At 42.8% G+C, this 26,685-nt stretch overlaps 1 protein-coding gene across 2 annotated transcripts; it reads left to right on the top strand.

Moving 5' to 3' along the window:
• The first annotated feature begins 61 nt into the window (after positions 1–61).
• Positions 62–25,956, top strand: rph3aa (rabphilin 3A homolog (mouse), a). Of its 2 annotated transcripts, none has more exons than XM_023421180.2 (16): positions 62–166; positions 14,997–15,125; positions 15,571–15,700; positions 16,070–16,153; positions 17,643–17,805; positions 19,307–19,480; positions 19,619–19,828; positions 20,109–20,188; positions 20,532–20,606; positions 21,174–21,283; positions 21,373–21,499; positions 22,801–22,854; positions 23,699–23,850; positions 24,068–24,149; positions 24,258–24,354; positions 24,850–25,956. In XM_023421180.2, the coding sequence occupies exons 2-16, from the start codon at positions 15,007–15,009 to the stop codon at positions 24,981–24,983; spliced, it is 1,791 nt and encodes a 596-aa protein (XP_023276948.1). In that variant the 5' UTR covers positions 62–166; positions 14,997–15,006; the 3' UTR covers positions 24,984–25,956. The 2 variants fall into 2 exon arrangements, with proteins under 2 accessions (XP_023276948.1, XP_023276947.1); XM_023421179.2 differs by having other exon boundaries at positions 19,295–19,480.
• Positions 25,957–26,685: the final 729 nt, after the last annotated feature.

Here is a 26,685-nt window from a genome sequence, read left to right as displayed (position 1 = left end):
GGGGGAGGCGGAGCGAGGGTTTTACTACAGTGTGTGTGCTGAGGAGGCTGACAGTGAGGAGGAGAGGACCGGAGAGGATGCTGGATGCTGAGTCGGAGCCGCTGGTTGAAACAGTGAAGCAGCTCTGAGAGAGAAAGACCGACAGCTCGTCTGTGTGAACGCTCAGGTAAGACAACACCTCTGCTTTTATTTATTCTAGCTGCTGAAACTCGAACAGTTTCTGTTTTTACGATGAAAAATTTATTTTTTTTGGTGCTTTTTTTATGTTTAAATTTTTTCACAGCAGCAGATAAAACCTGCTAATTTAAACTAGTTTGTTGTTCAGTAAAAACCTGTCCAATCAGCAATAATACTAATCTAACGACCTGCTAAAGTTAAAGGAGCATTTCCTGTATTTCACCTTTTAGACCTTTTTATTTCCTCCTTTAAATAATAATAATAATTTCTATTAATTATTTGACTTTTTTAACAACAAAAAAATCATGAAAAATATAATTTATTATCAGTAGTTGTGTTTTCGTTTCGTCTTGTTTAATTTATTAAAATGCACGATGATGTCACGAGAGTTACATTGTCAATTTACCTTTTTTTGACAGAGAGATTTCAGATGTAATATTGAGTTTAACTTCTTATTAAATAGAGTCTGACTTACTGATTCAGATATAAATATCTAGAGTTTAGTATTTTAAAAACGTGAACATATGTAAACATTCAAATCATATATCATACGTCTGTTACTGCCGTTCTTATTGATTACTCATGTTGATACGTGATCACCACTATGACCCATCGAGGGAAGAATCTGTTAAATTCAGACTTATGAATTCACTTGTCAGTGCTCTCTGGTGGACGGACTATATAACTATATAACGCTGCTTCTAAATGACGTCATATCTTTACTGAAATTTTTAGTTTTTCATCCTCCAACAAACAGTCGACGCCGACACTGACATTTATCTTTGATAAGATCAAGTCACGCAGATTTACATCGGTGGAGCTCTGGTATGAAAAAGCTTAGTCGGCTGAACGTTAAGCGTTTTATCCTCCTCCACATCCACAGGCTTGTTAACTGTAATGTATGCTAATGAATGAGCCCATCACCAGGGGCCTGTTAACATCAAGTACTTATGAGGGAGTGGATCCGCCGCAGCTTCAGTCTTCCATCTGTGCCTACACAGGGTGTGCACAGACGCAGTGTCACCCGGGAGAAGAGGAGAAAACTTGAAGTGTAAAAACACACTCTGTGTTGCATTCATGTGCGTAAAGATCAAACAAAACGTCCTGACGTTGTGCAGACGGATCGTTCCATCCGTCCTGCAGGAGATGGATAGTTGAAAAATGCAACTTCCTGTGTAGACCGACCACTGTGATAAATAATCCAGCAGCTTGTGCGGTTTAAAAACCAACAACAACAAAAAACCGAACAAGATATAATGTGTTGAGCTTCAGAGGGGCTTGTTTTTTAACCTTTAAACAGATCCAGGCTAGCAGTTTCCCCCTGTTCCCAGTCTTTATGCTAAGCTAAGCTAACCGCCTTTGAGCTGGAGCTTCATATTTCCTCACAGCGAGAAAGTCCAACGATTCCCCCGTAAAATAAAAGAGCTGCTTGGTGTGAAGAGTGTGTGCAGCAGAGACGAGGAGGCGTTCTGTCGTCTCCTTCATCCCCCCTGTTTCAGTCTCTGGTCAGAAACCCTCAGGACGTGGAGTGAAGCTAAAGCTGAGAGGGAAGGGATGAGGGAGGGACAGGAAGAAAGGAAGCATGCACTTGGTCAGTGTGTGTGTGTGTGTGTGTGTGTGTGTGTGTGTGTGTGTGTGTGTGTGTGTGTGTGTGAAATCGATTTGCAATACTCACTTTTTTTATTTGGTCTATCTTCCCTGGACAAAGTCGGGTTTTATCGAGCCCCCTCTTCTTTCCCATGCTCCCTGTAATCTCGGCTGAACGCCCCCTTTTGACCCCCAGTCAGCTGTATCGACTGCGGCTGGCGTGACGTGGGTGGCGGTGGATTACATATACATTATATATATTATACAGACTGCTGAGCTCTCAGGTGCTGACTGATGTGGCTAATGTGATTGAGTGGAAACGGTTCACGCCGACTCAACAGCCCCTGACTGCTGATCTCAGGGGAAATCCTTCCTACTGTGGGGTTTGTCCGAGTTTTACTGTGTTGGCATTAAAGACTTAATTGTCTTGAATGAAAGCTGCTTTTAGTGGCAAAAACAGCTTAGTGATGATGTCAGGATGAGGTCGATTAACCATTATCTGTTTAATCCTGCAATTACAGATTTGGTTTTTGCGGCTGCTCGGAGGCAGCGGGAACAGAGAGACAGTTGCTTGTTTACACGTCCAGCAGCTGCAGAACGTCACGAGTCCAGTTCTCCGTCTCTTTTCAGCTCTGCTTTTGGTCTCCACCGACTCCTGAGGGAAATATCTCACTGTAATTGCTCCAAAATGTTCAGCAGCTGCTCTCTGACTGAGTCTGGCTGCTGTTTGCTGCAGTGGACAGTGGGTTTTTTTTGTTTTTTGTTTTTGTTTATTACAGATGTTTCTCTGAAAACAGCTGCCTGCTGCAACTGAAAATGTATTGCTGCGATAGCCAAGTTTAAAATGATGTTTATACTGGATGATTCTTCACCTTAAGTTTCCTCCAGACACGTTTTAATCTACGTAAAAATCCTCTGCTGTGATTAATATTTTGTTTAACGTTGTTTTCCCACATAAAAGGTGAAAAACAATGAATCAAAAACTCTCCTCTTACTTCCTCATTGAGAAATCTGGATCAGGCCTCGAGTCCCGCCCACCAGCACCTGCCTGCTCCAGGTGGACAGGTGAGAGAGCAGAGAGTGTGAAGACGGTTAGAGGAGGAAACATCAGCCTCATGTTCGAGCCTCAGTCAGACCCAGACTCAGAGGAGGAGTCTGTCGAGACCAGAACCAGAGACTAGCAGACGGGTCAGAATGGTTAGCGCAGTTAGCATCTTTTATTTCTTTATGTTGTTTGTTAGCTTGTAGCTGGCAGTGGCTGACACAGTGTTAGCAGCTGTGCTAATGCTAACTCTCGCTCTCTCTGTACTGACATAGTTTCAGGTTTATTTAGCCCCGCCCCCCGTCCCCACAAGGTGACAGGATTGGTTCCTTATAAAAAGAGACTGTCATTGGTTCACTGCAGTTAAAAGTGGAAACACTCATGACATGTCTTGTGTTATATAACAAAACACCTTATCGACGTATTAACATGGATGATTTTCTTCGGACATGTCTTTAAGACTGACGTGTGATTCTAATGTGACATGTTTCCCAGATGAAAAGAGTTTCTGTCAGCCCATCAGGTTTTTATTTTTTGTTGATAGATGTTTTACGGGCATCTGTCCAGTTTCGGTTAAATTGCCTCTCGGGTCGTAAAACACCGTGAGAGTCGGGGTCAAGTCCGTCTGACCCGATCCATATCGGCAAGCAACTAGAATTTATGAATTTCCCATTTTCCCATTTACTTCCAGTGAGGACTGTTCCACATGAGCTCGCTCGCTGGAGCGTTTTAGTGATTTGGACGTTTGAGCTGTACAGTAATTGACTCCTCGTCAGAGCTGCAGCTGAGGCGTCATCGTTTTCCGGCGCTCGGGAATCGTCTCAGCGCAGCAGATGTGCCGCACAGATCCGCTGTGGCCAGAAGTGTTTGATTGGCTGCGTATCATGGGTGCACTAGATCTGTTCACAGCCAGGAAGGGTGGTGTGTGTGTGTGTGTGTGTGTGTGTGTGTGTGTGTGTGTGAGTGTGAGTGTGAGTGTGAGTGTGTCTGTGTGTCAGCTGTGAATAGAAAACTACTATGACAGTTTTACATGCTGCCGTGTGCAGATCTCTCCCCTGCATGACCCAAATATTCTGTCAGGAGGCCTCAGGTCGAAAATGTCCGACACACACCACCACCAGCAATCTGTCACCGGGTCGCCCTCATCTGAACCCATTTAAAGAAACATAGACAATAATGGTGTAAAGACCTCGATACGATAAATGTGTGTGTATCAGGTTTGTGTGCAAAGCTGCGTCGGTGCAGTTTTAATAATTTTACAAACAAAAAAGTTTTTAAAAGATTAAATTTAAGTTCATTCTTTACCTTGACAACAGCAGCTGTTCTTCATCAGCAGGTGGAGTTTTCCTTCACAATAAAACAACAGCACACTGGGTTTCCTGACACAGTCTTACCTCTACGTCGCCTTGTTTCAGGTTTCTTTGGGCCCTCGGCAAAGTTTAGCATTTATTGCATCGGTGCAATTCGCAGTTTTTAACCCAGTGGTTTTTAGTTTGTAGTTGACTTTGAATTGTGGATGTTTTTCTGAGCACTGTGAGGATTTCTCATCAGTAGTGGCTCGAACGTTGAACAGAGCTTCTTCTAAATTAGATTTGTCGAAAATAAAAGATCTGACGTTTGCAAAAATCTTGCGAAAGATTTAGTTTTTTATTATTTGGGCTCCAGGGCATTTTCCCCACTTACCCTGCTGGTAGTCTCCAGATGAATGTAATTTTTTCCTGGCATTAAAAACAAAATTTAGATACGTTCTTTAATGTCAAAAGTGAATATTTCAATTAATAAAAGCATAACAAATGCAGATGCTTCCACGCAGAACAGAGAGACTTTGTGTTGGACGCAAACTTTGAGAACCTTCGACGAGGAGCGCCGGAGGCTCCAGGTGAACCGGCCCTTATTTCTCCTCCTTATTCCGTGTCTGTCTTCAGTCCTGCAGCCGTCCTCCTCATCACGGAGTCAGACCGTGCACAAAGCTCCTCACCTGTGTCACACACACACACACACACACACACACACACACACACACACACACACACACAAAATCTGTGACTTCCACTCACGGCTCACCATATGCGTGTTTGCTCTTGTATTGGACTTGCCATGCAGAGTGATCACACACTGAACACTGACAAGCTGCTAATTACAGATATCATATAATGATGAGAGAAATCCTCAAACATTTTTTTCAAATATTTGGGGCATTTTATTTCTCTATTACAGCCGACAGCTGAGAAATGACAGGAAATGAAAGGAGGGAGATGGAGAATTATATGCAACAAAGGTCCTCGGCTGTATTTCAGTCCATGGCCGGCGCCTGAACCTCAGTCCACCAGGGCGCAACAAATCCAGACCCATCAGCAACAGTCTTTATTGCTGCAGCTCTGTGAAGCTGCACTGAGGCCCCCCCCCCGCTCTGAGCTACATGCTAACATGCTAATGTCCGTCAGGGATGCTGTTAACCCACGTCCATCATTTTATCTTAGCCTGCTAGCATGCTAACATTTGCTAAATAGCACTAAATGCAAAGTGCAGCAGTTTTGCAGGTTGTGGGTCAAAAACCAAAGTATTGGACACGTTTGAATGAAAAGTCAGAAAGTTATTAGAATAATTCAGAAGGGAACACGACTGAACCACATTACAATCCGTCTGAGTTCAAGACCACAGCTGTTAACCTCATGGTGGCTGAATGATAGATAGATAGATAGATAGATAGATAGATAGATGGATAGATGGATGTGTAAAAGATCTTTACTGTCTCCTCCATGATGACAGGTTAGGGTTCGTCGTTTGGAGACCATCGGTGTCTGCACAAGATTTCACGATTAAACATCCAGGAGCTGTTGAGACGTTTCAGTTCACAGAACAGTCGCAGGGCGAAGACCAATAACAACGCTGCATCGCTCACCCCTCAACCTACTTGTGTGCGATGTGTTCTGAAAGCCATCACATCTTTAACTCTCATATGTTTTGTTGTCCTGCCCCCCCCCCCTCCACACACACACACACACACACACAGAGTAGGTACATTCATCTCCAGACAACTCTGTGATGTCAAAGCTTTCAGCCGCCCGTGTTGGGATTTGAAGACCAGATTATTCTTATATCTGCATGCTTGGCTTTACCCAGGAGTCATCAGAAAGCAGCGGCTTGTATTGTGTGTGTGTGTGTGTGTGTGTGTGTGTGTGTGTGTGTGAGCATGTAAGGGTTAACAATCCCCAGAGAGTCATCAGACAGGGGATAAAGTAGGTGTTGATGCGTCTTTGCAGAACTAAGCTCCATAAGCTGCTTCCTCACTCGTCTGACAAGCCCCAGCGCAGGAGAGGAGAGATGTACGGGGGAGGCGAGATAGCAGAGTGCATGACTCGATGGATGGATGGATGGATGGATGGATAGCTGATGAATGGGTGAAAGGATGAACAGATGAAGCTCGCGTGGATGGAGACTGATGGTAATGAAGTTGGTGGATTGACGAGGAGAGCTCTGAGCGGACGGCTGGAGAAGCGACAGCTGTGAGGACAGCGTGAGGAGAAGAGTGGGTGATAAAAGGAGGGATGGATGAGTGTGTTGAGTAGATGAGTGTCTCTGTGTTCCAGTCTAATTCACGGGGGAGTGTTCGGACTCCCCTGGGGAACGTCCCGTGGACCGTAAATAACCAGGATGTTGCTGTTGTCCCAACCTCCTTCAACGTCCAGCGACTGATCCGATGCATTCCCCTCCCGACGTCTTACTATAGAACAGTGAGATCAATTATTTAAAGGAGTGTTTATACTACAGGATGTAAATATCTTGTGTTCGTAAAACATGAATATGAAAACACACAAAAAAAAGGAAGAAGGTAAAATCAGTGTGAAGCAGGGAAGCCTCTCAGCGTCACAGGAAACACAGGAGGATGACGCGGTTTGTCAGTTTTCCTCCCTGCAGCGCTCACACACTCTCTCACAGTGTGTGTTTGTTTGTGTGCTGACATGAGTAACTTGTGTGTGTGTGTGTGTGTGTGTGGCCCTGCAGCTCTTAGTCAGCCCACATAGTCTGATGGAGTTAAAATGCCTTGGTTTCCTCTTACTTCATGTCAATTTGCAGAGTTTTTCTCTGTGCAGCTGACTGAGTGTGACAGGTCTTCACACCGTGTGTGTGTGTGTGTGTGTGTGTGTGCGTGTGCGTGTGTGTGCGCGTGTGTGTGTGTGTAAGTCAGCAGGAAAGTGTGTGTATTTGCAATTTTTTTTTTATGTGTGTGTCAATTTGTATCAGTGTTAATAACAGGTTGGTGAAGGTCTTCCAGACGATTACAGACGACCTGCTTCACTGCGCTCGCCAGCAGCTGGGAGACAGACAGACTGAGTGAGGGGGAGAGACAGGCAGACAAACAGAGAGACAGGTTGAAGAGGAGTGATACGTTGAAAGATGACAGATCGGCAAACATTACAGAACAGCACCGAGCACTTCATGCTCTCCTAATCTGACCTCAGAGAGACGGAGGAGAGACTGCAGCCATGCTAGCAGCTGTGTGAGGCTGATCTGAGCTGAGCTGTAGCGCTTTGAGCTAAATCATGCTAACGCGCTCACACTGACATGCTGATGTTTAGCAGGTATGTTCTCCATCTTATCTCGGTGTTAGCGTGCTTATATTTGCCGATTAGCACCAAATGTTTAAAAAAGTTTAACAAATAAAATTAAAATCCATGAATATCAGAGGAAAAACTACAGGATCGCCAAAATAATTGCCAGAGGAAAAAGTCCTGGGTACCAGACTCTTTAGGATTTATCCTCTGGGAGCCATGAATGTCTGGACAAAATTTAAAGCCAATAGTTGTTGAGATATTTCAGTCTGGACCAAAGGAGTGAAAAGACATTGCCCCCCATAGAGCCATAAATCTTGTGTGGCTAAAACTCCGCCTCACAACTTCTTGGATGTGCAGGTTCACATGTTAAAGATCAGATTATTTATCTCGTTAACTCCCTCCCAGGATCGATTTTTAATGGTAGCAGCAGGGCTGAGATGCTTCTGATCCTTCTTTAACATTTAAGCGGGGAGGTGAAAACGGCTCCGCTGATCCTCTCCATCATCACAGAGTGGTTAACACCGGGTTCACCTCTCAAGTTATGACCTATAATCTCAAATGGACACACATACACACACACACACATGCACATACACATATACATGCTCCCTGGAGGTCGTTCCGCCCCTCAGTCAACTCCTGCTATAAAGCAGCTGTAAATCAAGCCGGGCTTCGTGTGGTGACATGTGTCCTTGGTGGAAGTCAGGGAGGAGGAGGAGGAGGAGGAGGAGGAGGAGGAGGAGCGGAGCATATAGGAAACCACATCATCTCTCACATCAGGAACAGATGTAGGGCAGGATATGTATTTAAAATAGAGTGACAGGCCCACCAAAGTATTTGGCTGTGGTATAGGACCGTGAAGGTCGACACCGGAAATAAGCAAGAAAAGAAAAAAGTACAGTTTCTGGTTTGATAGGAAAACTCAAAATTCAAAACCACACAACAGAAAACTGACAGAAAAGTCCATATAAATATATTTATAATCAACAATATCTTAACATGGAAATACTGTGGTTGCAATTTGACCTTTTTTTATCTTTATACTACAAAAATGTCGGATTAAATTGCTGAAAATTGCTGTTGCGAGTTCAGCTAAATCATTAATATTCATTCATTATACGTGTAATGTCATGTACTTCTAGTCCTTTCTCCTAAAGGCGTCAGTCGTCTGATAATCAGGTTCTTTCATTCAGTCTGACCTTGTGTTTGTTGGGAGGCCGACTGAGAGAAAGAGTCTGGCCAACTGGGTGAAAGTTCACCCTAAAAAGTGAGTGAAAGTTTTCCTGCTTGGCTTCTGTTCCACCAACCTGTTTCACAACTCACCGTCCGTCACAGAGAAGTTTCCCCCTGAATATCGTGGTAGTGGAGATGTGTGGATCTAATTTTAAAAGCAATAATTTGATCTTTTGGGAAATGTTCCCGATCGCCTTCTGGTGTACAGTAAACATGAAGCCACAGCCAGGAGATGGTTAGCCTAGCTTAGCATAAAGACTGGAAACAAAGGGAAACAGTTAGCCTGCACCTCTACCGCTGACTGATGAGCACTGAAAACATGTTATATCTTGTTTAATCCTGACAAACACTGTGTTCAGGGTTTTTGGAGAGATGCAAGTGAACAGCTCGTCGTTTTACAGCAGTTTTCTTGACTTAGATACGAACCTGTAAAAGGTTAAATTAGTGCTTTATTGCTGGAGTTTTCAAACCGTATATTTCACTTTTATGCATGAAAAGACTTTGAGGATGAAGGCTAACCAATGAGGAGATGTAATGCTGTTCTGGTTTTATTTATATTATATTATCTATTCTCACATGGACTGGAATATTAAAAATAACATATCTGCCTTAATCCAGTTTATTTTCTAGTCTATTAATGAACTTTCTATTTAAATTGGACATTACACTGTAATTGGGAATATCATTTTTGAATTTTAAAACTAGGGGGGGGGCTGTTTGCGCAACTGCTAGCGAAGTAGCTGCTTTCCCGCTGTATCCAGATTTTATACGGCCAGATACCAATCAGATATAAATAAACTTCAGTTATTTGAACGTGGCATGTTCGTGATCGGTCAAATCGACAGGGACAAAATACTTTGTAGTTATTTCTCTAATTTTGGGATGAAGCGGGATGATGTGGTGGGGCAGTCGGACCATTTGTCACCATGGTGCGGTGACAAAAATGGCCCGTCTCTGCTGTGATGATATCAGTGCTGCTAAGTGCTTCGACACACGAGTGCTGCACGAGACTGAGAGGTCACGGGGTGAACACAGGACTCGTATCGATGTGCTGTCATGTGTTCGCAGCTTCTGTCCTCTTCAGTGGATGACATTGAGAATCGGATGGGAGCATCATGTCGTGCTGCAGAGCTCCACTGCACATTGATCTACTGTAAAGCAACGACTGCTCCGCTCAATAATCAATACGTAGTGTGTGTGTGTGTTTGTGCACGTGACTGTGAGGCAGACAAGCAACTGAACCTGAGTCTGATTCATGGCTAATACGATGTATTATATAGCAATTACAGTATAAGTGTGACATTTATGTTGACATTTAAAAGTCACATTTCATCATTTCCACTGGTGAGACGTAACAAAGTACATTTACTGTAGTACAGTGTTGAGGTATTAGTACTTTACTTGAGTATTTCCTGTAGACTGTAAATAAAGATGGACGTAGCCACCCACAGGTATTTGAAGCTCAGAGTGAGCTGCTCCACTGACGCCATCTTGGCAGTGCCTGACTCCGCCTCCTAACTCCCAGCTAATCTGAAAATGTGCAAAGGGGTGGAGCATGTGTGGAGCTGAGACTTCGGTACATGTCGGTTTGTGGCAAGCATACAGTCACCCACCTGTCACTCAAAGAGGCCACGCCCTCAATCTTCCATAACTTTAGTCCTTAATAAAATGTAAACAGGTGAGTTATATAAACAGGTGTCATGAAGGAGGAAATTATCTCTAGAGACCGAAACAGTTTTTGTACCAGGCTGTAAACATGTATTTCTGCTGTAAAGTTGGACGTTTTAACATGGGAGTCTATGGGGACTGACTCACTGTTGGAGCCAGACTCTAGTGGTCATTAGAGGAACTGCAGCTTCAGGTTCTTCAGTGTTGATGCTTCATTTTCCAGCCCTGGAGGTTTCAGTGGTGGAACAAGTGCTGACACCAGTAAATAGTAATAACACATGATCAAACTGCTGACAATACTAAAAATACCTGCAGAAAACTACACAAATGTCCCTAAAGAATGAAAAGTAAAAAGCACTCATGCAAAATCAAATCAGAGTATATCATAGAATTATTATTATTGTTGTTGAGGCTTTAACATGGAAGCAGCATTTTAATTTTGTCAAGGTGAAGCTGTTTTAGCTGCTGTCAGATAAATGTAGTATAAAGTAGCACAAAACGGAAATACTCAAGTAAAGTACAAGTACTTCAAAGCTATACTGAAGTACTTAGTTGCTTTATCTCTGGGAATATCTGTGTTCAGATCACGCACATCATGCTGCTGATACTTTTCTACTTTTACTTTATACTGAAAATTTGAAATGCAGGAGTTTTGCTTGTAATGGAGTATTTTTATAGTCTGCTATTGATACTTTAATACTTTAAATGAAAGTATTGATACTTTAATTCCACCGCCGATCATTTGACTGCAAATGAAACCCAAGTGCCTTTATTGTTATGTTTCATTTCCACATGGTCCAGGCTGAGACTGCAGTGATTTTTATTCATAATGACTGTGTGTGTGTGTGTGTGTGTGTGTGTGTGTGTGTGTGTGTGTGTGTGTGTGTGTGTGTGTGTGTGTAATCCATTGAAAGTGGAGTGACTCACGGTTTGAAAGTGTCATTGTGCCATTTCATACAGACCCCCACCTTTTCTCTCTCACTGATAATGCTTCAAGGAGCACACACATACACACACACACACACACACACACACACACACACACACGGACACACACACACACACACTCACTCTGTTGGGCTGCCACGCTGTCTGCACTGACAGCAACCCCTGACATTTACATGCGTTGGGGACAGGACATTTTTCAGGGAGCAAAAGGAGGGGAAAAGGAATGAGGAAGATGAAGGAAGATGAAGGAAGATGAAGGGCACTGAGCTGTTAAGTATGTGAGTCATTTAAATATCCTTACTCAGCAGCCGCGGCCTGATCACATGTGATGTTTAAAGCTCGGACACAGTCACACACCTAATACCTGACACAGCTCAGGTTAACCTCTTTTTAAACCCCTTAAACACAGATTTATCACGTCGTTTAATTAGCAATAAAATGTTTTCACTGTGCAGAGAAAGTCAAATATGATTTAACACGGGCACCACTTTCTCTCCTGACTGTCAGCAAACACCTTGCAGGGTCAGTGAGGGAGGGAGGTGGCGTCTGTCTCAGCGGCCCGGTTGGACCAGAGGCAAGAAGTCGAGGTCGCGCTCTCCTCTTAACAATGTTCTTGCCAAACGATAATGAGTGCGCTTCTCTGCAGTGGAAATGTCTCCAGGCGCGCACGCTGCAGCTCAGACTGCTGTAACACATCGCAGCTAGCAGTTTGCCTTCCGCAGTCAGGCCCCAATTAACACCCTGTTTTCAAGCACAAGCAGCTGCACATGCACACACACAACAGCGCCTGTGCACTTGGACAATGACCAGCAGATGTTTGGGAGTCTCAGGGCCAGAGGCGCTGGCACAGCAGTAGGTGTCGTAGAGCTGAAATAAATCACGGCTAATCACATTAGCTGCTCTCGGAGCTTTTAAAAGGAGTGGCTCTCCATTTGGACGGGAAATGAAATCTCTGTGGCCGCGTCTCACAGGTAGTTTTATGTTGGCAGTAAGACTCAGTCGCTGATTTTTGAAGCACAAGAGTTTACATGAATATATAATCTGTGAAAGAACGACACACATCCCGTGTTTGAGAGGGAGCGGCATAAAACCATGTTCAGCAGATCCCGGCCTGCAACTATCGGCTGTTTTCATTATTGAGTTATTTTTTTGATTAATCAATTAATGGTTTGGTTTATAGAATCATCTTCAAATGTCTTATTTTGTCTGATCAACAGCCCAAAACCCATAAATGTTCAGTTTACTCTCAAATTCGACAAAGAAAATGATCAAAAACTCACATTTAAGAGGCTGGAACCAGAAAATATTTAGTATTTTTCATCTTTTGCATCTTAAAAAAAAGTGCGTTGACAGTTCCTCATATGGGATCAATAAAATAGCGATCACTCTTAAAACCCTGTGGAGTCAGTGTGTAAAGCTGTCAGAAAAATAACACAGGAGGCTTTAAAATTATACACATCTTTAGTTCTGATCAAAGAAAAGTTTCAGGTTGTAAAAAATATTGTTTTATGTTCATACAAACAAAAACAGCTGAAAATGTTAGAAATAAAACTCTTAAGTTACAGTCTATTTCATCCTTCAACTTTTTCATCATAAATCTAACAGCAAATACTAATTAATGTTATAAATTCACTTTTTTAAAACTAAATGATGGCCCGCAGATGTTTATTACGTCACATTTGAAAGCCCCACATCAGCATTTCTTCCAGTTAGTCTCTACATGACTACATAAATAGAGAAATATTCATATCAATAAAGACTCCAGAGTTAATAGCTAACATTTGCTAATTAGCATGGAACACAAGCTGGTGCGAACGCCATTAGCTTTGCAGGTTTTTTTCCAGACATAAATCAGATGAACAGTTTGACCTGTTGATGGCACCAGAGGGAAAGTTAGAGGGAGAGTTCATTATTTTCTGGGCAACATGAACGTTTTCATCAAATCTGATCATAAAACTGATCCAACAGTTGTGGAGACTTTCCACAAAAAGCCACTCATGTCCGTCCCATGGTGGCGCTGAAGGAGAAGACAGCAACAACAGCTCGACTCATCTGCAGAACTCTGAGGATTAAAACAGGTCATCTCCCTCACTGGTGCTGTAGTGAAGCCGTGCACGCGCCTGCCTCTCTCCTGTACGTGCACGGACTCTCCTGTACGTGCACGGACTCTCCTGTACGTGCACGGCCTCTCTGCCGGACACAGGTAGATTTAATCCTCACAGCCCTCCTGCAGCAGCACAGCAGCTGTTCGAGTTCCACCTGAAGCCTTAAGCGCCGTGGTTCACAATTATGCATGCAACAAATATAGCTACCTTGATCTAATCTTGCATAACTTAGGCTCTTTAAAAATAGGTACAAAGGCCTCCTTACAGTGTTTCTGAATACATCAAAAACATGGCTGCAGCCTGGCGCACAGCAGAATTATAAATAGGGAAATATTGTCCTCGTGTGGTTCAGAGTCTTTGCTGACGAGTTTGGAAAGGAGAGAGAAGTTATCTTTTGATTTCTCTGCTGAAACCACGAGCTCAGTTTCTGACACCAAAGTGATCAGAGCGTTTGCATAAACAGTCCCGGCTGGTGAACGTCCCTTAGCATTTTCTACAAGGAACATGATGCGAAGCCACAAAATTAACAAAACAGACGCATTTGAATAGAAGAAGAAAAAAAAAGACGACTGCATTTGGAAATTTGGTGTCTGTAAAAACCTTACAGACAGTCACACTGGAAGCTTTCCAACCACGTGTAGAAATGTATGCTCATCTTCCTCCCTCCCTCCTCCTCCTCCTCCTCTTCCTCCACACGTCTTTGCATGTTTAGAATAATGCCGTTTAAACTTCATGACAGATAATACCAGTTGTCTCTCCAGGTTTACCTCTCTGCTTGGATTAGTGTTGTGTTTATTGTTGCAGAGTCAGGAGCAACTTGCTTTTTGAAATGTGAAATAAAAAGGGTTTTTATGCTGGAGATTATTGATAGATCACTGAGATAATTCAATTAAAACATTTAAAGTGGAGAAAAAAATCATTTCTTGGCACTAAATTGTAAAATTGTTTATTCTTTGGTTTAACAGTTACAAGATGTTGGTGCTGTGAAACACAGATGATCAGGGTTTAGAGAAAAATCTAAAATTGTGTCAAAAAAAATCAAACTCTTTCTTCAGAGTCCCGATTCCTTCAAATCTTAAGCTGCAAGAAAGTTCGTTAACTTGTAAAACCTTCATGATCTTTAGTTGATTAATGTGAGAAAAACAATTAGTCTGTGCAATTTATATTAAACTCAAGTAAATATAATTAGGAAAGTGGGTGTAAATATAGTTTCTTTAACTCAGAGTAAATTGACAGGAGTAGAAATTTTCTGTTGTTATTCTACAGAAGTAAAAGTTTTAAATTGGATGAACTGAACTCAAGAAATTAAATTAGAAGTTGTATTGAAATTTGGAGTTTCCTCATCTGTGTGGCCCTCAGGCTGTAGTTTGATGAACAAAGTGCATGTCCTTTGCTCACAGACGATCACTTGGTCACAGCTCAGACGTGCATTATTAACTTAATCACCTCATTGTGTTTTATTGTGTGTGACAGCGTCTTCAGTGGCTCCGTGCTGCTTCAGTCCTGAATGTTTTCCAGCTGTGTTCCTGTCCTGAGATTTTAGTGTCTCTTCAGTTCTGCTCTTTTTGGAGGTTTTGGCCTTTTTGTCCGAGCTGCGTTTTCACTTTTCACGCCACTTACACTCTGTGTGTATATTTGTGTGTGTGTGTGTGTGTGTGTGTGTGTGTGTTTTGGCTTCAGGTCCGGGTGGATGATGAACAGGTCTGGCGGCCCCCTGGGGGAGGAGCTCACGGATGAGGAGAAGGAGATCATCAACAGCGTCCTGGCTCGTGCGGCCATGATGGAGGCCACAGAGCAGGAGAGGATCGGGTGAGAGAGGAAACTGTGGTCTAATGTTGTCTAGACGCAGATGCAGATGCTGATGCAGATACAAATGCAGATGTGGACACAGACGCAGACACAGCTGCAGAAGCAGATGCAGGTGCAGATAGAGATGCAGATAGACATGCAGATGTGGACGCAGATGCAGATGCAGAAGCAGATGCATATAGAGATGCAGATAGAGATGCAGATGCAGACGCAGATAGAGATGCAGATGCAGACACAGATAGAGATGCAGATGCAGATGCAGATAGAGATGCAGATAGAGATGCAGATGCAGACGCAGATAGAGATGCAGACTCAGATGCAGATGCTGATGCAGACGCAGATAGAGGTGCAGATAGAGATGCAGATGCAGATGCTCTGTGAGTTGCATGATTATTGGTCTAACAACTTGTGTCATGTTTTGTCATTTATCTGTGTGAGTTCTCAGGCGTCTTTCCAGTCGTCTGGACAACATCAAGAAGACGGCGTGTGGTGACGGACAGTCGCACTGCCTGCTGTGTGGGGCGTCATTCGGACCGCAGGGGGTCACAGCTGTCCTCTGTGTGCAGTGTAAAAAGGTCGGTGGACGTCTGTCTTAAGGCAGAGAGAAAACAGACTCCACAGTAGCAGAGAACGTGTCCCCAGAGGTCGTAGGGACTGAGCTTCTGTTTACTATATTTTCTATAGTGTTGTGTTGCTCCTTAGAGGTTTCCTATGGCGATGAGCAGCCAGTGGCCCGTACGCTAACTTGTTCTGACACACACTGTGTCTTCCCTGGTCTTGTGCATCACACTCTGTTTCTTGTTGCTCTCAGTGACTAAGGCGAGGTTAATGCCATGTGAACTGTAAAAATATATGTGCTCTGTGCACCTGCCGTCAAACACTGAATCTGTGCAGGACTCTGTGCCTCCGTATGTGCATCTTGTCGTGTTTTTGCTTCTTTGCAGCACATGTGCAGCAAATGTGGCATCAGGAGCAACAGCAGGTCGTGCCCCGCGTGGCTGTGCAGAATCTGCAGTGAACACCAAGAGGTGAGTGGAGGGAAAATCTGACGAAAAAAAAAAATTCATGATGCCAAATTATCCCATTATGTCATTCTCTTGCCTCCAGAAGCAAAACGTTTCTCATGACATGAACCATTTTCTAGCTTTTAGACTCGCCTTTCAGCACAGAATTGCATTTCACCGTCCACTGGCCTGGAAAATTACCCTCCATTGATACGCCCTCCGTTTTCAAAAGGAATAATAGGTGTTTATTTCAGCCCTTATTTAATTTTTAAAAAATACAGATAGTATTTTTGATCAATATAAAACATGAACAAAAAGGTCTGCTCTCTGATGCAGTTGCACATCGCTCTTCTGATGATGCTGCTGTGTTTGCTGAGGTCTCTGCCTGGGGGGGGGGGGGGGGGCACACTCTTTAAATAAATGCTCTCTCCTGTCAGTCACGTGCAGGATAACTCCTCTGTAATGCTGCGAATACACAGTGATCCTGTGTCTGTTTCACAGCACAAAAGAAAAGAAGAAATAAACTGTAATTCGCCAGTGAGATCACACACACACGAACAATCACACGAATCCACGGATGAGCTCGAAGAAACGACAACATCGTCGTGACTCTGTTACCAGGTGGAAAGGGTTAACGGTCTCTGAATACAGCTGCCTGCTGAACACAGAACCGATGCTCTGAAACATGTCAGTGAAGTTGTGTCTGGAGGATAAACAATGAGTTGAAACGCTCTTTAAAGCTCCATGAATGTGAAGGGAGCTGCAGGTTCATCACTATTGGTAATCTATGTCACATTGTCATGCTATACATTGTTACAGAGGTATTGATTATAGCTGTTTTAAAGCTTCACCGATCAATATTTTCTATTTACAATGGATCAACTGACTAATTGTGTTGAGGAAGTGGTTTCCTTCAGCTCTACGCACCATTTTAGCCTCTTTCGGCTCATTGTTTTGTTTCCCTCTCATCGGCGTCGTTTCCAGCAGCCGACAGATGTTTTCAGGGGGAACGCTCTGATCAGCTGGAGAACGTTTACAAACATTTAGCAGATAAAAGAGTCAGATATGTTTTTCATCAGGAGCCGGTGGAGACCAAACATAGAGCAAAAAGAGCGGGAATACTGGACTGACCTTCATCAGGAGGAAACAGAAACAAACAAAAAGAAAACAATTACTAATTAGAGAGAAAATTAAGTTTGGTTGATTCACACACACACACACACACACACACACACACACACACACACACACACACACACACTGCTTTGGTGTTTGTGGCTTTTCCGAACTAATTTCTCTCTTTTGGCTAATTTTTCTGACTGATATTTTTGGTGGGAAGATGAAAAACCAAACTCAAGCTTCAAAATGTCGCCTCAGAAACACGTGGATGATGTCATGGTGCTACATCTTTATTTTCTATTGTTTTAAAGGTCAGCCATTGTGTGTCTGCAGAGCTGTGATTACACTGTACACTGTTCCATCCTTAACTAGACTTCACTGTGTGTTCCCGCAGATACACAAGCGTTCAGGAGCTTGGTTCTTCAAGGGGCGGGACCAGCAGGGTCTCCCCGCCCCCCTCCCGCTGTCCACACCTCGACAGTCCAGCACTGAGAGCAGCTCTGCTCCGGCGGCCAGCGGTGGACCGCAGGAACCCGCAACACGTCCTCCGGGACACGGTAACCCGTACAAAGACATTCAGTTACAAACTCTGGTGTGGATTTACTCATAGACCAAGACAATGATGAGCATGTAGAGCAGCAAGAAAACAATTCACTGGAACCCACTTAAATATTCTCATATACCACATAAGTATATTTGAAGAACATTATTTTTGGAGCTAAATTTAAATTTAAGTGCCAGAAAAATATAGTGTCGTAATCCTCTAGTAGGACTAATAGGAAGTACTACGTCAACAGTAGGTATATTATTTAACAATATTCATTTTCATATAATATTATGAAGTATAGCCTACATGTTTAGATATATTATATCAAAGCTATATATATTATATTAGTATAAGTACACTTGAAACATTAATAGTCAGTACTACTTGGGTTGTAAGTGAATCTACAGTAGAAATAAAAAACTATTAAAAAAAAAGTATTGATCTGTTTAAAAGTACTGATGTAAGAATTTAAATTTTCTGACGTTTTTACCAACGTGTCTTTGATACGACGATACAGTATATTGGTGTTTGAAAACACTTAGAATAAATAAACTAACAGTCAGAACTACTTTGAGAATAGAAAAGTCTATTCTTGGCAAATGGCAAATAACGGTGTTCATGTTTCATTCCAACACAATCATGGAGACGCACTGGCCACGGGTCACGACTGTCCGATGTTATTACAGAACGCGCTGCACAAAATGAAACTGGCACAAAACTCCAGTGCCATGGTGCGTCAGCTCCTGATGCCAAGTTGGCCGCTGCAGCCCTGATGTCACTTTTGGCCTACATTTGAAAATCATGTGCAAACACTGGTTTTACTAGTAGCACCACTTTTATCACGGCTGTGTCGTTACACCCGCCTCAGTTAAGCAACTAAACTTGCTTCATGTTTGGAAATGATGCCAAATGCAACTTGATTCTGCTGAGAAAGATTTTTTGCAGTTCTGACATCACTCTAAAAATTTACATTGGCTCTCGATTTTAATTTCGAAACGATCCTATTTACGAACTAAACTTAGCACGAGCTGGCACCGCTGTACTTTATAAAGGCCACTTCTGTCCTAACTCGTCGGTGCGACACAGAAATCTGGAGGAAATGCAGCGTGGCTGTAGGTTTCATTGTTGGGAGAGAAAATAAATTCAAATTCATGTGTCCAGAAAAGAAATAATTAACACTAATTCCAACATAATCCACAAAAAAGATTCCTGTCCTCCTGGAGATTTGGATTCTTTGGTCTTTTTCCCAAAAGCTTTGTCTCTGAGAACTCATGACAGGAAGTTGGTCAAACCTCCTTTACACCTTCAGTTTCATTAACAAGCCCTGAAAAACAAACACTCATTATCATCCTGTTACATGTTTTATCTGCTTAAATAACCTATTAGAAAAGAACATGATGGACCTTTGAAATGCCATCGGTCATGAGAGCAGTGATATCGGTGTAAAGGAGAGTGCTGGCGCGAGCGGCGGAGGTGAAACTCTTGTTGTGTCTCCTCAGAGCTCGGCACAGAGCCACAGCAGCAGCGGTCCCGTGGATCAGAACAATGGGAGCAGACGGCAAGAACAACAGCTGACAGCTATAATGAGAGTCAGTCCCGTCCAGCAGCTGTAATGAAGACAGAGGGACATGTGTTGGCCTCCAAACCACCCCGGGCGAACGCACAGCAGGCAGCCCCCACCTCAGGTAAGGAAGCGACGCTCCCTTCTAAGAATAAGCCCGACGCTTCCGGGCAGCGTTCAAAAACATTCAGCATCAACGTCACTGTCTGAGGAAGATGTTTCAGGCTTCAGAGTTTGTGCCTTTTCGTCTCTCTGGCTCCAGCTGCACAGCTTTCAGACAGGCAAGAGACGGCGGCCGCTCCAGCTGTGGAGGACAAGAGACAACCAGTTGTCTCCAGCTCCGTCTCGTCTCATGTTCCTGCGACCAGAGCTGCTCCACCTGTCCACCCCCCCGCCGACAATCCCACTCCCCCGAGACCAGCTCCGGGTCGAACACAGGACGAGGACAATGACTACGACTCAGACGATGCCAGTATGATTGATTATTTTCCTAAAGTGAACCCCCTGATCTGAAGGAGGAGAAGGTGTCCCACACGTTTAGCTTTTTACTCCTTTTATCACTTGAAATAGTGTCAACTCCTCGTGGAGCGTCTACAGCTGCTGCAGACGCTCCCGGTGGAGCGATGACAAGTGACAAATCAATGTTTATCTGCTTCAGAGGGAAACTGGTTTCTGTAACAGGAGCCCAGTTAAAAATCAGATTCTTCTTCTCTGTCGGAGTCTGACGTTTTCCTGTGTGTTTGTTCTGGCAGCGACTCTGGGATGTCTGGAGTTCAGTCTCCTCTACCAACAGGAGAACCACGCCCTGCACTGTTGTATCATTAAAGCTAAGGTACACACACACACACACACACACACACACACACACACACACAAGATGTGAAGCAACAAAAATATGACGAGACACAAGATGTGATGAGACTAATGAGATAATCCAAAATAAGACGAGATGAGACAAGAATAAGACGGCACAAGACAAGACAAGAAATGACGAGGCAAAATAAAAAGAAGACAAGACAAGACAAGATGGGACAAGACAAGACAAGATGGGACAAGAAAAGACGAAGCCTAACCAATAACTGATTGATTGACTAATTAGATCTGTAGAGACATGTGTAATCAATGACTGCTGAATGAATGTCTCTGCTGAATCCGTCTCTGTCTCTGTGTCTCAGGGTTTGAAGCCGATGGACTCAAACGGACTCGCTGACCCGTACGTGAAGCTGCACCTGTTACCTGGAGCCAGTAAGGTACAACCACTTCCTTTCATACCTCCTGAGGTCTGATGCAGCTGCTGGAAACCAGGTTCACGAGAGCAAAACAATAAAGCTGCAGGCCGCGAAATAAAGATTTAACAACATCTTCTGCAGAACCTGAAAACTGTGATTAGTGTCGCTTTAAATAAACTGAATCATGGTGTAAGAGCTGCAGCTAACGCGCTGTGAAGAAACGTGGCGTTCAGTGGGTTTATAACACACACACACACACACACACACACACACAACACACACACACACACACACACAGCTTATGAAGGAGGTGTTGGGGTGTGTTTATTCAATTTGGGATGCTCTCATATTATATAATGCAGCAGTAACCCATCAGCTAATGCTCGTGGCATCAAATAGACGAGCTCACGCTGTTTGGGACTTGATTTATGACGTGGAGAATTGTCTTTATTGTGTTATTGTCTCGAGTCAAACAGAGCACTTTGTTTGCTTGAAGCGAAGCGGTTTGACGTGTCGATGAGCTCCGGTTCCTCGGTTATTTCCAAATTATATTATGTTTCTCCTCTCATGGTTTCTGTCCTCTCCCAGTCCAACAAGCTTCGCACCAAGACGCTTAAAACCACTCTGAACCCCGTGTGGAACGAGACGCTCGTCTACCACGGCATCACCGACGACGAAATGTCGCGCAAAACTCTCCGGTAAGAATCGACCGCCACCTGCTTTACCGCCGTCATCGTGGCAGCTACATGCCGATGAAAGTATCGTAGAGTGAACTGTCTGTCTTCAGGCTTTCAGTGAGCGACGAGGACAAGTTCGGACACAACGAATTCATCGGGGAGACGCGAGTCGCTCTGAAGAAACTGACGTTCAACCAGAAGAAGAACTTCAACGTTTGTCTGGAGAGAGTGATCCCGGTGAGGCCGAGGAGCAGATCTCAGGCTGTCGAATGTCAAATGTATTTTTAGATATTTGACCTAAAGGGTCGGTTCTACGGAAGCCTACAAAGGCCATACTCATGAATGTTTCACGATCCCGTTATCTCGAGATAACGGAGCTTTGTTTTCTTGAGATAATGGGATAATTATTCCGTTATCTGGAGAAAACAAAGCTCCACAAAAAACATTTGAAAGTGTGGCCTTTCTAGGCTTCCGTACAGTTCACCCAAATCTCTTTAAAACAATTTCCTCCTCAAGAAAATAGCTTATAGCTTATTAATGTTTTGAGAACCACATGGTTCAACAAGTTCATTTTTCTGTTTCTTTAAAACAGCTGCTGACAAAATAATCTCAACTTAAGTGGAAATGTGAACATTTATAATTTCATGACAACGCCATCTACTGATGGAAGATGATCATGTGAGATGATCAAAAGCTCCGGAGCAGCTGAGGTGAGATTGTTTTGTCAGCCGCTGTTTCCAAAGTCAAGAAGGAACTTTGAACCTAAACATTTAAGCCAACATGGACAGGAAGTCCTTAACACTCATCAAACCATAACATAAAACAATAACATGATGGATGAAGATCATGAGAGATGATTGAAAGGTCCAGAACTGCTACTAAATGGACTATAGGTGATTGTTTTGCTTTGTCAAAAACCTTAAACTATCTACATGGCTGTTTACAAGCTGAGATAAGTGAAGAAATATGTTATTTTATAATATATATGAAATATTTATATTTATTTTTTTACTGATCTATAGAACTACCACCTTTAAAGGAATAGCTCATCATTTTGGGAATTATGATTATTTGCTTTTTTGCCCAGATTGATGAGAAGATCGATATGTATCATGTCTATATGCTAAATATGGAGACAGTTTGGTTAGCTTAGCATAAAGACTGGAAACAGGAAATGGTTCAGCATATAGTCTAACGCCGCCCCCACTGCAAAACCGCAACTTGTCATTACATTTGTGTGTTTGTATGGATAAAACAACATATATTGTTTTAGTTAAGGGTCGTTAGAGATGCTGATAAGTGGATTTTTGCTTCATTCAAAGTCAAGTTACCAGTTTCCCCTTGTTTCCAGTGTTTATGCTAAGCTAAGCTAACTGTAGCTTCAGAGCTGCCATTCGAATACGACGCAAGAAAGCAAATAAACTATTTCCCAAAATGCTGAGCTATTCCTTTAATACTGTTTTTCTGATTTCTGTCATATTAAATTTTCCAGTCTTGTTTATGTTTTGTTTGTTCTGACTGGTTTTCTTCATGTGCAGGTGAAGAAGGCCGTCGGAGGCTCGGCCCGCGGCATGGCTCTCTATGAGGACGATGTAAGACCCTCACATACATCTCTTCTTCTAAATCCCACCTGTACAAATGTTCTGTAAGTTACAGGAAGAGTGTGGTGACAGTGAATGCATCCTACTACCAAGGGATGTGTGTGTGTATCCAAAAACCTGGTGTATGTTATTCCTCTGAGATATAAAGGTATGGATGCACTGATATGATACCGACCTTATTGAACAGGTCCGGTATCACTGTCAATAGGAAACTCAATGTTTCCGCTATCAGTTACATTCGTTCAGTCATTCATGATGGGAACTCGTTTTCACTCCCTGCTCTCGTGTTACCTCACCTAAACATGATCCCAGTGAGCCCTGGGAGATGTACAGATTTTAAATTTGGGGAATAAAGATCCCTGACAGTCACAGTCACCGTCCCCAAATACTCACTAGAGCACCAAATGTGGGTTAAAATAGTCCGCAACAAATGCATTATTTCCTCCAGTTTGAGTGACATTTGCAAAAAACTACAATGTCCTCTAAAACATTTTTTATTTTAATCTTTTTGTTTGATTTGTTGATAATTATAAAAATATTTCTAATCTTTTGAGTATGTGAAAAGGAATAAGACACAAAAACAGTGTTCACATAATCTTTACAAAATGTTGAGTTAATCCTGTTGCATAAATCAAACATGTAGATACTTTTGCACTTAAGCGTTTACATTATCCTCCATTAACCTCCTCAGTATAATCCCTTCAGATATGTGCACAGGGCAAAGGAGCATGAGGATCAGTGAAATGTACTGTAGCATTACTTTATGTGTGTGTGTGTGTGTGTGTGTGTGTGTGTGTGTGTGTGTGTGTGTGTGTGTGTGTGTGTGTGTGTGCAGGTGAATGAGGGTGAGGATTCAGAGGAGAGAGGTCGTATCCTGGTGTCGCTGATGTACAACACTCAGCAGGGTCGTCTCATAGTGGGCGTGGTCCGCTGTGCTCACCTGGCCGCCATGGACTCCAACGGATACTCTGACCCCTTCGTCAAAGTGTATGTTTTACCTCACTGTACAGATCAGCTCCGATGTGGACATATGAAAAAAGCTGGGAGATGGTTAGCTTAGCTTAGCATAAAGGCTGGAAACGGTGGGAAACAGCTAGCCTGGCTCTGGCTGGATGTAAAAACACATATTGCCAAAACTGTTGAACTGTTCCTTCATCCTGAGCTAGAATGACTCGATCTCCTTCTTGGTGTTTTTGTGCTGTAGAAGTCTGAAGCCAGATATGGGGAAAAAAGCCAAAAACAAGACCCAGATAAAAAAGAAGACTCTCAATCCAGAGTTTAATGAGGTCAGTTTTTTCTAAACTGTTTTTATTTGCTCATACTGGACTTTGTCGTCCTCCGCTTACCCTGATTCCAGTTATAAACTTTGTAATAAACTCATCTCTGTTTTTCAGGAATTCAGCTACGACATCAAACACGCTGAACTCGCCAAGAAAACCCTGGACATCTCAGTCTGGGACTACGACATGGGAAAGTCTAATGATTTCATTGGTAAGTGTAACTATTGATTTGTAATCACGTTTCCCCACGTTGATCCAGTTTGTCATCTTTACCCATGAATACAGCGCGATGGGAATGTCTGTTGCTTGGCTGGTTGGTCAACTCTGGAACTTTAGTCATTTGGTTCCTATAAGGGGAAATATTGTTATCACATATATACATCTTCAGGATATATAAAGGTGTAAGTTGTAAAGTAAGTTGTACTAAATACCCAGAGTAAAATCTATATCTATATGATATTTTATTTAATTCATATATACAAGTTTATTAAAACAACATATATATATAATTATATATGTTTATGTATGTTTTTCTTATTAATTGTCATGTCTAGTTCCAAACTTATCACATGATCATCACACATCATCACCATGTTAGCATTGTCATTGTGAGCGTGTTAGCGTTTATCTGAGAGCTGCTAGCATGTGCGTCTGTGAGGCTTGGTCTTTGCTGACGTGTTGCTGTCACTCCTCTGTCCGCCTGCAGGAGGATGTCAGTTAGGCATCCAGGCTAAAGGAGAGTGTTTGAAGCACTGGTACGAATGCCTCAAGAACAAAGACAAGAAGATCGAGTGCTGGCATGTTCTGCTAAATGACAACTCTGTTCACTTCGAGGATTAAAACATCTTCCTCCTCTCCTGTGGATTTTTCTTTCTCTCTTCTTCCTGCCTGTAGAATATTGTCTTCCTGTGAGCACGGGGAGACAGATATTATCCTCTTGCTTTTCATGTAGGTTTTCCCAAAGTAAAAATGTGCAAGCTACATTTCCAGCTGTTTTCAGGTGACCAACATGGATGTCGACCCTGGGGCTCTTTGTAATAAGGAGTGACCACTGAGTAAAACCAGGACGCTGCCATGTTGCCATTTTCACTGGTATCATATCATAAACTGTATCATGTGATAATTAAACCTTACCTGACAGGCGGTAATGATTGAACAGTGATTTATCATATTTTATGGAGAAGATAAAACTTGTTATCATTGTCTTTAAGGCAGTATGTTGTGATGACGTGTGCCTCCAGGGAAATCCCAGTTTTCTGTCCGACCTCTCTTATCCTCATGTTGATCTGTGTCATACGAGATCATCATACTGTGATATCAGCTGATCTATGTGACCACGTTGTCCAAGTGCTTGCATCACCAAAACATGCATTTTCCCACTTGTGTCGTTACGCAGACGTTACCGTGCGTATGTTCAATATTAAAACAGGTTTGCTGAAACCGATGTGAACAGAACTCTCCCCGTTTGATTTGCATTTGCGTTTCGATGCAGATAAAATGTTGGTCTCGCTCTCACGACTGTCACAACACTGTGCCACCTCCTCCTGTGCATGTGTGAGCTTTCTGTCTTTCTGCTGGAGAAATGCTTCTGCATGACCTCTGATTATGACGAACGAATTCAGTCATGCAACGTAAACGCTGTTCCAGGAAACCACACGTACATTTGATGGATATATTCTAATTGCAGGTTAATTAAATCGATCTGCGCTCATGTTTTCAGCTACATTCTTCTCTCTGTGTTCACGTTGATGCATGTCTGAACTCATAGTGTAGCGAACATGTGGCTAATAAATAAAGACATCATTGCACTTCCTTTGCTCTTCCGGCTTTTCTTTTATATACACTGTGACATGGCAGGAAACTTTGCCTGAATCAGGTGAGGTTTGAACCAATCAGCTGAGACGGACACGCAGCTAAGACGTTGGTGAACTTTGACCTCCCTCCTGATAATACCTCTCTCCAAGTGGGTAAAAGTTTACGCGCTTGTTACACTCTGAAAAGTCTGGCTTTGAATTTGAGATAATCCACCTTCTCCCATCCCATCTGCAGATACAACATTTACATTTAATAATAAAGATCCAACAACACAGCTGACCTGACTTAACCCCAAGACGTTCGGACGACAGAGCAAAATAAGCAACTTGTAAATGTGTAAAATTATATTCATTCAGTAATTTGTCTGTAAAACTCACGTCTGCACTTGTTTTAGTCAGAAAACAGGTGAGAGATAAAATGTAAATGAATACTTTACAGACTTTACTGTCAGTCTGAAGTTATAAATGAATTTAGAGTTTGATCATCTTTAAAAAAATATATGTTAATGTTGCTCAGAATGACGTTTAGTTTTTGCCTTTTCCTTGTAAAGTTCTGGATCTGTTCACAGTCGCTCTGTGGTCGTCCCGCTCACAGCTCATGTCCACACTGAGAACACAATCTGTGATTTCAGATCACAAATTACACCAAACTAAAAGGTTTTGAACCACTGGTCCAAAGTCTATCATCCTCCTGGCTTCAGATCAGTGACCTTCATGCCCCCCCCCCC

Source organism: Seriola lalandi, unplaced genomic scaffold, assembly GCF_002814215.2.
Source record: "Seriola lalandi dorsalis isolate HSWRI2012SDOR001 ecotype SW California unplaced genomic scaffold, Sedor1 jcf7180002054666, whole genome shotgun sequence".
NCBI lineage: Eukaryota > Metazoa > Chordata > Actinopteri > Carangiformes > Carangidae > Seriola > Seriola lalandi.
The sequence above is the reverse complement of the archived record's forward strand: the minus strand, read 5'-3'. Positions and strand labels throughout refer to the sequence as shown.

What these genes read in the sequence shown, in the direction of transcription:
- rph3aa (XM_023421179.2), top strand. Translation starts at nt 15,007, where the DNA reads ATGATGAACAGGTCTGGCGGCCCCCTGGGGGAGGAGCTCACGGATGAG. An exon ending in TCTGTGTGCAGTGTAAAAAG is followed by an intron (nt 15,701 to 16,069) that starts GTCGGTGGACGT and finishes GCTTCTTTGCAG; the next exon opens with CACATGTGCAGCAAATGTGG. An exon ending in TCTGCAGTGAACACCAAGAG is followed by an intron (nt 16,154 to 17,642) that starts GTGAGTGGAGGG and finishes GTGTTCCCGCAG; the next exon opens with ATACACAAGCGTTCAGGAGC.